Below are 15850 nucleotides of genomic sequence, written 5' to 3' on the forward strand. Positions count from 1 at the left end.
ATATGGTTTTAAACATTCAGAAATATTTAGAAAACCAGATATTTTTTTTACCCCCTTAAAAACGAAATATCAACTCTGAATACATAATTGCGCCGGCGCATACCTTTCATCATCTCTGGCCAAATGGAAAACAATGAAAAATTCATAATATTTCTAGGCATTCGCCAACTCAATAGAGACAAGTACGCAAAGGCTGGTGGCTGAGAAACAGAAGAGCGATCTCCTGCTGTCGCGGATGCTGCCGCTGCCGGTGCTGCGGCGGCTGCGCGCGCAGAGAGCGGTCCCGGCAGAGGCCTTTGATGCCGTCACCATATTCTTCAGTGATATCGTCGGCTTCACCACTATTGCAGCTAACAGCACTCCCATGGAAGTTATCAATATGCTCAACATGCTTTATAGGTATGTTAAACAAACTACAACTCCGCCCGTGTATGGATACCAGGAAATTAGGTATAGCATACAGTCAAAAAAAATTACAGATCAAAGGAATCAAACTTAGCTGTTTAATTTTATATATATTATTACATAGCTATTATTTTGTATCTTTCTTGTGGGAAACACGGCATAAAGGCCGGTCTTTTTGCAAGCTTCGGTGGGGACATGGATTCAACTCATTATTTTAGTTGGGGTCTAGTAGTTACACAGTTATTATTGTATATATAATTACATATTAAAATACAGTCATTGGCATTGGTTTATAATTTGCAAACAACCGGCTCTAATGGCTTCATTTGTTATTATACGAGGAGAATTTGTGAGCCAATACTTTGATATAATCTATACTAATATTATGAAGGGGAAAAGATAGTTTTTCTGTTTATAGGGGCTAATTTCTGGAACTACTGAACCGTGTTTGATTATAACTACATAGTATAAAACAAAGTCGCTTTTTCTGTCTCTATGTGGGCTTAAATCTTTAAAACTACGCAACGGATTTTGATGCGTTTTTTTTAATAGATAGAGTGATTCAAGAGGAAGGTTTATATGTATAATAATAATATCCATTAAATAATAGTCAGCATTGCACCCGTGCGAAGCCGGAGCGGGTCGCTAGTTTTTAATAATGGGAAGCTATATTGGTCCCGAGTGCTATAGATTATTTTATATGCCGGAAAAACTTTGTCATGCGGACGGAGCTGTGGGCAAAAGCTAGTGGTTCCATTACAGGAACAAAAACATTAATTTACATCGAAAACAAGAACTATAGCAAATATTTATATCGTTTTTTAAATAAACCAGTACCTAGTTGTCCACTTTAAGACTATCTTTAATGTATTTTTAAATGAAAACGAAATGTCGTGCCATTTTTTTTATTATTTTGCGCTTTAATGTCATACAACATAATTATTATTCAATATTCATGTTAGCTAATGTGTTCTCTGACATTCATATTTAGCATTCAAGTTTGTCTAATTTAAGCAGCATTTTAATAATGCTGATTAGGAAATACAAAGTAAATTTGAATATTAATCACAATATTTTTAGCTACATGCTTTTCTACAAGAATCTTGCATGGGGTTTCAAACAATGTAAACCATGTAATTTGAGATTATGGCGGTGAAAATTACGTAGATGATTATAAAATTATACGCCCTATAAATAAATAATTTACTGGTGGTAGGATATATTTTATATCCGCCCGGATAGCGACCACCGTACCATAATGGCCTACGTAGGTGCATAGGGTTCTTTGATAAACCTGCATACATTCAGTTTCTAACAGGCCGGCATAACTGTGTCGACTGGCGAGGGGTTATTATCCTCGTCAATTAAAACTCTAGCTAGACGTTATTCCACTTATCATAAGGTGCAAATTAGTTAACTTCCTTAAAAGTTTATTATAAATCGTCATTTGGATTCTGAAACCCTATGCTGCCTTTATAACAGTAATAATCGTGCTAAAAATGCAATTATTATAATGATTAGGTATACAACTGGATAGGTTAGGATGGGTTAGAACAAATGGGAATACACGTAAGCCGAGCGCGAAACATTTTTGTAGCGTCTGTGTGGAGTTAATGCTAAAGCTCGCGGTATTTAGTAAACAGATACGACAGGGCGTATAACATTTTGGAGTTAGTCAATCGCACATTATACACGTTCATTTTGACATTGCGTTACTAAATGAAACCACATACTCGTCTTCACCTTTGCTGACAAAAATCATCCATTAATAAGTAATATTTTCACGAAAAATCCTCGCTTTAGTTTTCTGATTTTTTAATCGTTTTGTAATTTAATGCAAATATGGCGCGTGCGTGGGTGTATTTCTGACTGCATGTATGATGTCGCTACTGCCACGAATTTTCTTAGAGTAGTGGCTTTAGGGCGCGTAAAATTAAAATTACTTTTTATTAGTATTTATTTTGTTCGAAACATACACTTTTTTATTTTACATCTATGGCTGAAGTAACTTATTGCAAAGTATTATTTCCAAGCAGATAATTATGTGGTTCCATTTAGTAACGCGATGTCAAAATGACCCTGTATATGCTAGGAGAGTCAATTAATCAGTCAGTCAGTTTTAAATAACTGATGTAATATTGAGTTCACTAAGGCTAGTGGTAAATGTGCTACACGAACGCTGTTTGATGACGAACTGACTGAAATTTTAAAAATGAATGCATGTTGTGATAAATGCTGAGTCTAACGGTGTTTACGTATGCAGATGTGTGTGTAATTGTACCGTACACTTACCATCTTTCTAATTCACTTATATCATTACGGATGAAGAACAAGTTGCTTGCAATCGATATACATGTACTACGTTCTAGATTTGGCGTTCCGAACATTCACTCTGTTCAACTGAATTGAACTGCAATCCATTCAAACTTATTTTAGTATGGTGTCAATATTGATGCTTGTGGTTGTGTACAGAATGGCGCTCATAATATAAAAACGCGAGTGTAAGTGCAAACCTGGATGTGAGTAAAAAATATTAGTCAAATAAATAAAATTATTTGTTGTTCAAGTGAATAAATAGGTTAATAGTGACGTTTTGGTTTCTATTTTTGTTCAGTTGTTGAAAAATAGTTTATATGGACGTTCGTGTCTATAGAATATACGTCAATGCTAGCAGTAAGTTATTTGTATCCGCCCGATATAAAATCCTCTAGAACCCACGTAAGTGTGTCGCGTTCCGGGACTAGCCTCAGTCGTGTAAATCCGGTTTTAAACGGGCCGGCATAATTGTGGCGAGGAGTAATCTCTCGCCAGTCAATATTAATTTAACCCTAACCCGCTCACCATAAGGTACAAGTCACTCTGCCGAGCCCAAAGAGTAAAAAATAAACAAAACGAAATACTAATTCGGTCTATTCTTGAAGAGAGATAGGTACTTTGTTTCAAAATTCACTTGACTATTTACAGGTTATTCGATGAGAAGATAATGCAGTACAACGTTTACAAAGTGGAGACTATAGGCGACGCGTACATGGTGGTGTCTGGACTGCCTCAGAGGAATGGTAAGTTCATCAATTAAGTTTATTACAGAGAAAGACTAAATATCACGTTTAAGAGATTATTCTTACTTCAATAGTCAATTTTCTTGAAAATATTGACCGATCTCAACCATGAGTATTATGTAAATTTTCTACTCCAATTGACAGCCATGGATTTTTTATGGCTTTGAATGACGAGACGAGCTTGCCGTTCGCCTGATGGTAAGCGATACGACCGCCCATAAACAGTAGACACACCATTCAACACCTTGAATTAAAAAGTATTGTTTGGTATTTCACTGCGCTCGCCATCCTGAGACATGAGATGTTGTCTTATAATGTCCAGTAGTTACACTGGTTACAGGTGCTACTATAAGACAAGGGTCCTGCTTGTTTTCTCATTCAGTTTCATAAAAAAACTTTGTTTTTAGTTTACTTTAATCGTGCTTGTTGCTATTATGTTTTCATCTTTATCATTGCTCACCATATCCATTAATGAATAGTTGTATCATCAAAATGCAAGGTTTCCAAATCGGTCTAGGCTATACGATGTCAGTAAAAAATTAATTAAGAATAAAGAAGACAAATCCCCATTGTAGAAGTTTGATGGCCAGGCAACCGTCACGCTTCGGAAATCGCTGACATGTCGCTGGCGTTGGTGGACAGTCTCCGAGACGCGAGGGTCCCGCACCGGCCGGCTGATTTGCTCAAGATCCGAGCTGGTGTGAACACGGGACCCTGTGTGGCCGGGGTGGTTGGTGCCACCATGCCGCGCTATTGCCTCTTCGGTGACACAATTAATACTGCTAGCAGGATGGAGACCACTGGAGAAGGTGATCAGATTCATTTTAATATAGTAGAAAATGGCAGTCGCGTGTGGAAAATAGTATAAATAGCATCAAGCTCCATAGTTTTTTAGGATATCGATTAGAAATGAGTAAATGGGCTACGAGATAATAATCTTAGACCTAAAATACATACAAAAAAAAAATACTGTCGGTTTTGAAGAAAAACTCATGAATTGGGAGATTTTACTTTAGATACTTTTTTGTTTTCTGGAAACTTCTTTCAATCAAAACACAACAGTAATTAATATCGATTTTCTTTAAGATAGCGATACTACACCAGTTGATCCAGACCTATCATATATACAAACGTATCTCAGTCATACTAAACTAGTGTCTAAACTCTAATATTTAGAGTCTAATGTTTATAAACGCACGTCTCGTGAGTTAATTATGTATTTATTTTCTCATTTCCAGCCATGAAGATCCACATATCACACACAACAAAGAAGGCGCTCGACGAAATAGGAAACTACATCGTGGAGTCTCGAGGAAAGATCGATATTCCCGTAAGTTTATTTACTCAAATCTTGTAAAATTGGGTTGAGTTGACCATTTAGTTGTCTCGGTGTGGACATTGTTTTTTATACACTCATATTATTTGTTGTTTTTTTTACACACACAGAAATGTGACTCCACTACACCTGATGGAAAGTGGAGTGGGGTCCAATAAAATGTCGATTAACGAGAGATGATTACCCTTTGACAGTCGACACAATTATGCCGGCCTCTTATAATCGGATATACACAAGCTGATCCCGGAACGCGATACATTTACGTGGGTCACTATTAAGGGTTGTAACACCTTGTGTACGGTGGTCGCTGTCCTGGCGGATATAAAATTTATTCTGCCATCAGCAAAAGTGCCACGGAGTGCGACGCAGCTCTTTCTGACGTCTATATAGTGTTGCTACTGTTTATGGGTGTTCATATCAATATCATCAGGCAAGGTATGCTCGTCTCGTCGTTATATTGCAATAAAAATATAAATAAAACATGTTAGCAACCACGAATTCCGTCCCTTGGAGTCACTCGATAATGTTCCCTCGAAGGATGATTCAAGTTGTATTACTTTTTATTTATCTCAAAAATTTTAGAAACCGATAACTGTTTCTGAGTCATTTCGCATACCGTTTTAATAACATTTCATAATACGTGTAATAATAATCTCTTCGAATAAATAAAATTAAACTCTGTGATACCGAAATAAAGTTAAAATAAAATGGCTACTTTAATTTCAAACGTTAAAAGTTTGAGAGCTGATAAGTGATTTTCTGAGTCATATCCTATACATTACATTTATCAGAAAAGTATTTGATTTGGTCTGGAATTTTTGCCTGATATAGAGATAAGGTTATCCCCTATACCAGGGATTAATGATTAACGTGCCATAATTTATAAAAAAATATATATGGCATGTGTTACGTGCTATCCAGGACCGGTCAGTAGAGAAGGCCCTAGCCCAGCAGTGGGATAATATATGAATGAATGAATCCCTCCTAGCCGAATTTCGGCCACGACGGCCAATCTCAACGGAGATCAGCCAGGTACGCAGAAGATATTATAGTGCACAAGCGTGTGCGCAATACACAGGTGCACTCTCTGTTCCTTCACTCTCTAATATATAATACACGGACAATATATAATACAGGCATGATATTATTATTATTGCTAAAAAATATATATGGCATGTGTTACGTGCTATCCAGGACCGGTCAGTAGAGAAGGCCCTAGCCCAGCAGTGGGATAATATATGAATGAATGAATCCCTCCTAGCCGAATTTCGGCCACGACGGCCAATCTCAACGGAGATCAGCCAGGTACGCAGAAGATATTATAGTGCACAAGCGTGTGCGCAATACACAGGTGCACTCTCTGTTCCTTCACTCTCTAATATATAATACACGGACAATATATAATACAGGCATGATATTATTATTATTGCTTAACTTGTATAACTAAGATATTGTCATACTTGTCGGAGACCGTAAACCATGTAAAGTAAGCAGTACCCTTGTAATTCTTATTATTCCTGGCACGGCCAAGTAGCTACACTGCACCTGATGGAAAGCACGATGCCGTCCTGATAGAGTATCGAATAGCAACAGATGGCTATCTCAAGCCATTCGACCAGAGGCGTCTCTAGCTCATGTGTCGTCCGTGTGCAATAAATTCCTTCGCGCCCCCTAGGAGACGATGTAATCTTTAATAAATTTGATACTAAATATCAAATCAAAAGTTATTGTGTAAAGTAAAGCCGCTCGCCGACTTTAGCGCGGGCGCGGGTTGTTTGAGAGCGCCAGTGTCGCGAGCGACGCATGTCTCTTTGAAAGTGTCGTGTCTGGCGTCCTCCTAACACACTGCGCCCGTGTGCAGCGCACACCCTGCACGATAGGTAAAGCCGCTTCTGTTTCAACACAATTATACCGGCCGAATAATTTTCTCAGCTAAACGAGCTAAGCTGAATTTTTGCAGCTTTTGGTCTGTCATCTCTATTATATCTAAACCTACATTTGGATGAAGATTTTAAAATTGAAAGTTTTAATATTTTGTTCTTTTCAAATGTTGATAATTGAGATGTTTGTTGTTACTAGAGGGACGGTTTAACAGTATGTATTCTTAGTTGAGGGACTTATTTCAACACGCGACAGTTTATGCAGAATGTAACTAATGAAAATAGGCTCCCAACGCGTGTGTACACTTGTTCTAGGTTTTTTTACTTATCTCAACCTTTAGATGTATGTTATGTTTTAGCTTTTTACTTAAAACTTGACTTTAGATGGCAAAAATAATTACGTGCTAAATTCTCGTAAAGTTGTCATATAAGTATTTGGTACGAGAATAGAACACTAAATACCTTAAACAGGTCAGTCGACTTACCTACTACTGGACTTGAACGTAATTGACTCATCCTACTACCTAACTGCATGCATATTATGTGTATAGCACACTGCCGCGTGCTAAGAGAAGTGACTCAGTCGTTATCTATCACAATAATCTATACTATTATATAAAGCTGAATATTGTTCGTTTGACCGCGCTTATTTCGGGAACTACTCGAGAGGGTCGAGAAGAAGAGAAGAGTTGTTCAGAAAGAGAATCGTCGTGGCCGAAAAGTGAACTAACTTTCTAATTTTACATAGCAACACTTCCCCGCCATTGGGTAAATGTTAAAGTAATTTGTCATATCGTATTGCCTTATCTTGATCTTACGTGTTGTTTTTAAGTTTTTTTGTATAGAAACATACTAGAATTGAACAAAAGAAAGCACAGTGGCGACCTCAAATCCCACGAAAGTTCTTTTTTCTGAACAGACTATAGCAGTGGCGAAGGATCCATATACCCCGATTCCTGCCGGCTTCCTTTTATGTAGAATCTAATTATCATCAGAATGATTTGCTAACAGCATTTATAACCTATATGTTATGTCGGGTTCCCTTTAAAAAAAAAACACCTTTCGCCATTGTTGTATAGTCCATTTATTCAAAAAGTCTATAAGCTATATAACATCACTCTGTGACCAATATCTTTTCTATATATTTTCGACGAGAGTAGAACATTAAATACCTTAAACAGGTCACTCGATTTACCTAATACTGGACTTAAACAAAATTGACTCATCATTCCTATAACATAACTGTATACGTATTATTATGTATAACACACTACCGCGTGCTAAGAGAAGTGACTCAATCGTTATCTATCACAATAATCTTACTAAATATGTATTTATATTTTAATTAATAATAATATCAGCCCTGTATTTTATATTGTCCCACTGTCCCATTAATTCAAATACTTTCCAATCCTGCGCAATTAACGCGACGTACTGTATAAACAAAATATTGTTCGTCAATTCACCGAAGTAATAACGTCTGAGTATTGCTAGACTATGTAATTCCCATATTTATTTTTATTTACTATTAGCATTAACGATTGTAGAAGGAAATCTTTTGTACGGATCCTGCATGTGTCTACGTTCATATATAAATCTATAGAGTTTGTTTGTTTGAACGTGCTTATCTCGGAAACTGATAAACCGGTTTTGACTTTTTCACTAATAGCTACATTACTCCTGAGTGCTAAAGGCTACTTTCTATCCTGGGGAAATATCTCCAAATTTTTTTTAGATGCATGCGGAGTAGTCTATTATTTAAAGTATTTCCCTGCTTGGATTCGGCCACTCTACTGAGAGGGATTTATCCTCTACTAAGAGGTTTTAGGCCTTGTTCTGCCACGCTGACCTACTGCGAGTTTGCGGTCTTCACATACCTTCGAAATTTTTAAGTTTTCCAGTGACTATAGAGTTTATGCCAATGGTGAAGTGTCCATATAAACTGATTCCTGCTTCCTTTTCATATTTTATGTAAAATCTTATTATTATTAGAAAGGTTTGCAGATCACGTTTATGCATAGTACCTGTATCGTGGAGTGTCGGATTTATATTTTTTATTAGTGTAGGCCACTTTATTTCCGCCGCCCCATGTAGGTAAGTTTATGTATGTAGGTTTCTAAAATACTTAATAATTTTCCATTTGTTTGTATAATGGAAGGCACTAAAGTTAAATAAACGAATGATTAATTGAATCGAGTGAGCGTCCTCTGAAATCTGCCGCCCATAGGTCGCGGCCTATACGGCCTATTTACAAATCCAGGACTGGTACCATGTGTCAAGTTCCCTTTTGGAAAATTTTCTTCACCATTAGTTTATACTATCTTCAATTGGATACAGATTCTTAAGGTGTCTCATTCTCTAATGAACAATTCGCGTGTCGCATTTAGTTTAGTATTACAGCGAGCACCTTGTTATTATGTAGTTGTTAATGAGTTATTGGCGCCTTATTTAGGGTTGCCGGAGGTCAGAAACGGTGCGATCCTAATAAGTATTAAACAGATGCTTACTCATCATTAGTTTAGAGGTATCACTCGTAATTTTTTTTTGTTGAAAAATATTTTATTTTCATTTTAAAAGTATCTTTCTCGCCTTTATCAGGGACGAGGATTTCATAATGTTTTCAAATTCATGTTTTGCCTATTTAACCTTCAAACAAACTTGCAGCCTTTTGCGGATTAAAAATAAACCTTATGATAATGGGACATGGTCTATGCATGACCCAAATTCATTTGGCAGCTTCTGCGCCTATTTCTAGAACAAATTTCCATTAATTTCTTTACACTCGTGTTATACGCCATGCACGTGCCAACCCTATTGACATTAGATACAAAATGTGCGGTCAAGTTTCTCTCAAGGATCTTTGTGTTTACCTTTATGCACAGAAGTGTTCGAGGAAACATGAAAATAACTCATTAATATGAGTTATGGTTTACAAACATTGTGACGCATGGAGTATTTTAACCTTATTTCCGAGTACATATGCTACTGTTATATGAAACAAGTGTCTGCGAGTATACTATCCTTACATATTATAAAACAATTACCCCGCCGTGTATTTTGAACGCTATAAACTCAAAGTATCTCGCTGTTTTTGTCTGAATGCTATAAACTCAAAAACTAACAATACTGATGATTTCGTATGCGTGATATCAATTCGTTATATTCCTGTGCGCTGGGTCTCCACACCGAATGCACGTATGCACGGGGGACATTTGTCCCGGCCCTAGGCACACAGTTAAGTGTATACCTCATGGTTGCCAATTCACATTGAGGCCTATAAGGGTTCACGAACATTTCTTGATCTTCTCTCCTATATAATATAATATAAGCCCTGTATTATATACTGACCCAGTGTGGGGCACGGGCCTCCTCTACTACTGAGAGGGATTAGGCCTTAGTCCACCACGCTGGCTTAGTGCGGATTGGTAGACTTCGCACACCCTCGAAATTCCTATAGGGAACTTCTCAGGTATGCAAGTTTCCTCACGATGTTTTTTTTACCGTTAAAGCAAGCGATAATTCAGAAAGAATACACACATTTTAGAAAAGTTAGAGGTGCATGTCCTTGGGTTTCGAACCTGCGGACATTCGTCTCGGCAGTCCGTTCCACAACCAACAAGGCTATTGCCGCTTTTTTCCCCTACTTCTATCCTAAAAGGATTCCTCCTCCTTCCCTCACACTTCCTTCCTCATATTCCTCCCAACTTTCCTCCAGGTCCCTGCAGTCGCTAAACAGAGGGCCTCCAGTATCCCATTCGTAGGTTTCCTCCGATATTGACTGCTAGGTCAGATACAACAAACAAAAAAAAACGTTATACAATTCCGGGAAAACATTAAAAAGTCTAAACAAAGTTTTGCCTGTATTGGTAGTCGAATCCAGAGACGTCTTGCCCATGCGCGGAGTCACAAGTATACTGCCATGCTAAGTGCAAAAGCGTTATGTCAGGGAAACCTTATTTCGAGATAATCGCAGTTTCGTAAATACAGTTTTATTTTGTACTAGCTTCCGCCCGCAGCTTCGCCCGCGTGGATTTCGGACTTCAAAAATGTAGCCGGTCGCGAACGTTCGAGAATGTTCGTTTTACGAAGCTACTCGCTAGGTGATTCGCTAGCCTCTAGGTGCCAAGCAAGCCGCCTGCCTGTGCGTTCGCGACCTTATATATATACAGAAATAATCCTTATAGCATGATTCAGTATTCACGCATGATGGCTTATTATTAGCGTATTTCATGTATAACTTTGGTGTTTCTATACCGATTTCTATGATTCTTTTGTATGGAATATTTAATAATGTTAACTTTTTTAATTAGGGATGACTGAGAGTGTTATAAACGTAAGAGTAGACAAATATAATGAGAAAGCTTCGAACTGCTAAGCTATTGGGAGTTACACGTGTTATTGTGAGTCAAGCATAAAAGATAGACATATGCTGTCGTGGGATATTTTTTACATCATTTTAAGGAGAACATTTCCGTGATACATGATTTCTATGTAGCTTTAACCATTAAGGTTGCACACGCGACGGAAGCTTAAAAAATGGTGTAACTTCTCCCGTTTTCCTAACATTTCCCTTCACTGCTCTGCTCCTATTAGTTGTAGCGTGATGAAAAGTATACTATAACCACCACAGGAGTATGAAAAATAATTGTACCAAGTTTCGTTAAAATCCGTCGAGTAGTTTTTGTTTCTATAACGGTTATACAGACAGACAGACAGACAGACAGACAAAAATATTACTAATTGCATTTTTGGCATCAGTATCGATCCCTAATCACCCCCTGATAGTTATTTTGGAAATATATTTCATGTACAGAATTGACCTCTCTACAGATTTATTATAAGTATAGATAGATATAGATAGATGTAACTGAGATAGAGACACTCTTTTAAGGTTTTTTTGAACACTTTCTGAACAAGATACCGTTATTTAGGTAAGTTCATTGGATAGCTATTTTTTTAAGCTATCTGACGACATAAAAATCAAGATATTGTTTATTTTTGAAATACCGCTTTAGAGCTTAGCACGACAGTATAGACAACCGTCGCTCTTATATCTTTAAAAACCTATATGCTATCGTAAGCCAAATTATATTCCTACATCTGCGTTCTCTGAATGATGTTGACGATACTTTCTATTCTAAGAATTTCATCCCAACATTTACCAGTATGTCAATTACACGTCACTTGAATTGCATTAAATAGAGGTCAAACTATTTTTTAGACGTCAATTTGTCCTCAATAACAACTTGATGTTCAAATTACGGCTAATGAATCATCTGATATTTATACAATTTTAGGTCTTTTCTGCACGGCTTAGTGACCTCACTGCAACTGATGGTAGGTGAAGTGGGGTCCAATAGAATGTCTGAGAGGTGATTATCCTCTACAGTCGACACAATTATGCCGGCCTGTTAGAATCGGATATACACAAGCTGATCCCGGACCACGACGTGGGTCACTAAGGCGGGGACAGTCGATACAATTATGTCTATTGAAACCGGATATACACAGGCTGATCCCGGAACGCGACACACTTACGTGGGTCATAATAGCAGGTTTGATACCTTGTGTTAGGTCGCTATTCAGGTGGATATAAAATATATTATATCATCAGCAAAATACATAGCATCACGACGTTTCCTACAGGGAAAGAAAGAGGTATACCAGCCATATTAATTTGCCAGCTATTATGCACGTAATAGGGGACGAATTGGTTTGAATTGTAAAATGTAGGTAGATATTGTTACTGACTTTTCGGATGTCCAACACCTCAGTCCCCTTGACCACGAAGGTTGCAGTCTTCGAAACGTCGGGAGAAAAGTAAAATATTAAAACCGCAATAAAATCCGAAAAAAATGTTTAATTTTAATGTATAGCATATTGCCAAAAAAAAAATAATCACAGATCAAAGGAATCGAAATTAGCTATTTATTTTTATATACAGGGTCATTTGCATTACGTTACTAAATGAAACCATATACTTATCTACTTTGTTGTAAAGTTTTTGAAACGTCGTGAGACTATTATAATATCAAAATCGTGATAAAATCTATAAAATATATATAATGTATTTGCTCACCGCAACATATTTCTTTAATGTACCCACCATGATTATCTCTGCTCCACCCTAAAGCTGACTGGGAGAAATTGCCTAAGGCATTAAGTCCGCCTGTGTCCAATTTTTGTATGTGAAGTGCAAATAAATAAATAAATAAAATAGTTTTATTTTAATATAGTAATATTTACTCTACATTCCAGGGCAAAGGCAGCATGGAGACGTTCTGGCTGCTGGGCAAAATGGGCAACGTGCAATCTGAGAGCCCCCGGTGCATGCGCCTCAACGATTACGATCAGAACCTTCTAGAATTAATAATAAGGTCCTAAGCATATCTCTAAGATTGCGTGCATAACCTAATGTTTTTTATCCACAGGTGTAAAAACAATACTTCTTGAACCTTATTCCTTTGCCTTAACGGCGTCTGCGCATTTAATTTTGAATTAAAATAAAATAAAATAATCATTCTTTCTTAATTTTATTCAAGGCTATTTTGATTGTTAGAACAAATCAACTTAATGTTTCAATAGTTTCGCAAAAATGATAAATGCAGGTCAATCAATGACGATAAAATAATAAAACGTATGTAAGTTACATTAGCGTATATATAATAGGTATATGTATAGAATAACGTGTCAAAATAATTTCATTCATCGAAAAATAGTCTTTATATAAACGAATTTACAGTCTAAAATGTAAAACTGGTTAAGCTCGAAGCTGTACAATTTTATTCTTCGTGTATTCTTAGAAATAGATAATAGTGTGAGGTTTCCTTGTGAATAATTTGTAAATTATTGTAAAGGCCTGGTTAGGTATACGCGGATATCGTTTACAGCTGCGGATATTTTTCAGTTATTCGTATATTTTTTCGGATACGACCGAAACATCATTTTACTGGAAGGTATTTTATATCGGCGATAGTCTAGTAGGACGTGGCACGGACTGCCGAGATGAATGTCTGCAGGTTCAAAACCCAAGGGCATGCACCTCTGACTTATCTAAAATGATGTGTGCATTCTTTGTGAATTATCGCTTGCTTTAACGGTGAAGGCAAATATCGTGAGGAAACCTGCACATCTGAGAAGTTCTCTATAGGAATTTCGAAGGTGTATGAAGTCTACCAATCCGCACTAGGCCAACGTGGTGGATTAAAGCCTAATCCCTCTCAGTAGTAGAGGAGGCCCGTGCCCAGCAGTGGGACAGTATATAATACAGGGCTGATATTATTATTATTATTCGGATATCGCGTATGATAAACAGGTCCAGTTATTGTAATAAAACTAAATAAGGTTGTACTTAATTAAATTCTAATAGAGGATGTGTAATTAAAGATGATTTCTTTTAAGAATTTATTTTTATTCGCTGCGCTAGTCTGTCAAATGCAGCAAAAACATATTTTACATACCTAACGCATTAGCGAAACCTCTCGTGATATTCAAAAACTGACCCTAAAGTATGTAGCACAGGGTACATATTTATCTATGAATCAGCATATTTGTTCTAAATTTAAATATCGAAAGAAGTAATAAAAATATTCAAAAATAGATTTAATGCCACATGCTTTAGGTCTATTTTTCAATATTATTTTCCCATTAGCCGGTAATCGGCTGTCTTTGTTTGTATAAAATTTGATTCACTTATGATGTATTTATAAAATAGTATCTATCGTAGTGCTCTGTAAATAAACTAAGTCTATTCTAAGTTCTTGTTACTTATTGTCTAAGCGAGACGTTATGTCAATTAAAGTATTTTTATTGATGTTTAAATGTTGTTTTATTTTTAAATGGATTTAGAATAAACTCAGTAAATACAAGACTGCCGTGCATGTGGAAACTTTGGAATAACTCCTTGCATCGGTGTTTCTCGAGCGCTATGACTTGTCCTTGAAATGAGGCTTAAAAAGATTGCTCCTCTCCTGATAGGCAGCGGCTTGGCTGTGCCTGGCATTGCAGTCTATGGGCGGTAGATGTTGCTTATCATCAGGGGCCTTATTCTCTATCCCGCACGTTATTTTAACAGTGCGTAACAAGCACATAACACAACGCATCATGTTTAGGACTATAGAAATTTGGCTTACAGAATACCATTCCACGCACATTTCTCGAAGATAACATGACACGGCCGCGTTACGCGTTTACACTATCATACAGACTAAGGGCCCAGGACTTCTTCCTCGTTTGCTATTAAGGCAAAATAAAAAAAATATACACATAGGGGCCTTTCAATTATTACGTAACGCAATTATTTCTTGTAAAACGTTACGGTGCGTTACAGGAGCGGGAGTCTCGTACAAAGCGTTACGTAACAAAAATTTTCAAAAATTGCGTTACGTAATACTTGAACGGCCCCATACACACAAGCCTTTCTCCTATAGGGGTAGGCAGAGACTATTGACTACATGCTACGATCTTGACACACCTTTTTCCTTTCTTCCCATAGTTTTTCTTATAAATTTTCGCTGGTAGACAGTACTCCTGAGCTGCTTTTTTAGATATCATTTTGTTAAACGCTATTTTTACAGTATTAAACATTATATTAGCTAAAATAATTACAGAATTCAATTTTAGTCATTTTTTGACTACGTGCAACCAGAGAGAATAATAGAATAGTCGCCGCGTGACATATCTTCTCTTCTGCCAGCCTGAGCGCGCAGCCGAATACTTCCGGAAACGCCCGATGTCATCGGCTAGAATAGCAGCGCGTAACAATTTATTAGAATAATATACAGTCTTCTCGGATGATCTCTTCCAGCCATTCCTTCTACCTTAGCTTAATAAATACCTTTTGTGACCTGAGTTTCATTCATCCTCTCCCCGTGTCTAATCTTACCATACTTCTTTCAATCTTTGTCACCATATCAAATGTTTATTTTCTCTTAAAAAATTCAAATGAGTTTGTTTTTTTTACACATGTTATGTTATAAGCGGCGATAGCCTAGTAAGCGGCGATAGCCTAGTAAGCGGCGATAGCCTAGTTGAGTGTGGAACGGACTGCCAAGACGAATGTCGGCAGGTTCAAATCCCAAGGGCACACACCTCTGACTTCTAAAATCATGTGTGTATTCTTTGTGAATTTATCGTTCGCTTTAACGGTGAAGAAAAACATCGTGAGGAAA

The 15850-nt window shown here is 37.1% G+C and overlaps 1 protein-coding gene across 1 annotated transcript in view; it reads left to right on the top strand.

The window, feature by feature from the left end:
* LOC115445250 (atrial natriuretic peptide receptor 2) overlaps positions 1–13757 on the top strand; it is a 104592-nt gene extending 90835 nt beyond the window's left edge. Inside the window, exons 7-11 of the mRNA XM_037438534.1 lie at positions 158–399; positions 3370–3464; positions 4055–4273; positions 4703–4794; positions 12939–13757. Coding sequence (XP_037294431.1) covers positions 158–399; positions 3370–3464; positions 4055–4273; positions 4703–4794; positions 12939–13064 — 774 coding nt within the window. The 3' untranslated portion in view covers positions 13065–13757. The remainder of the gene's footprint in view (positions 1–157; positions 400–3369; positions 3465–4054; positions 4274–4702; positions 4795–12938) is intronic.
* Positions 13758–15850: the final 2093 nt, after the last annotated feature.

The sequence above is a fragment of the Manduca sexta genome, chromosome 14 (genome assembly GCF_014839805.1).
Source record: "Manduca sexta isolate Smith_Timp_Sample1 chromosome 14, JHU_Msex_v1.0, whole genome shotgun sequence".
NCBI classification, from domain to species: Eukaryota; Metazoa; Arthropoda; class Insecta; order Lepidoptera; family Sphingidae; genus Manduca; species Manduca sexta.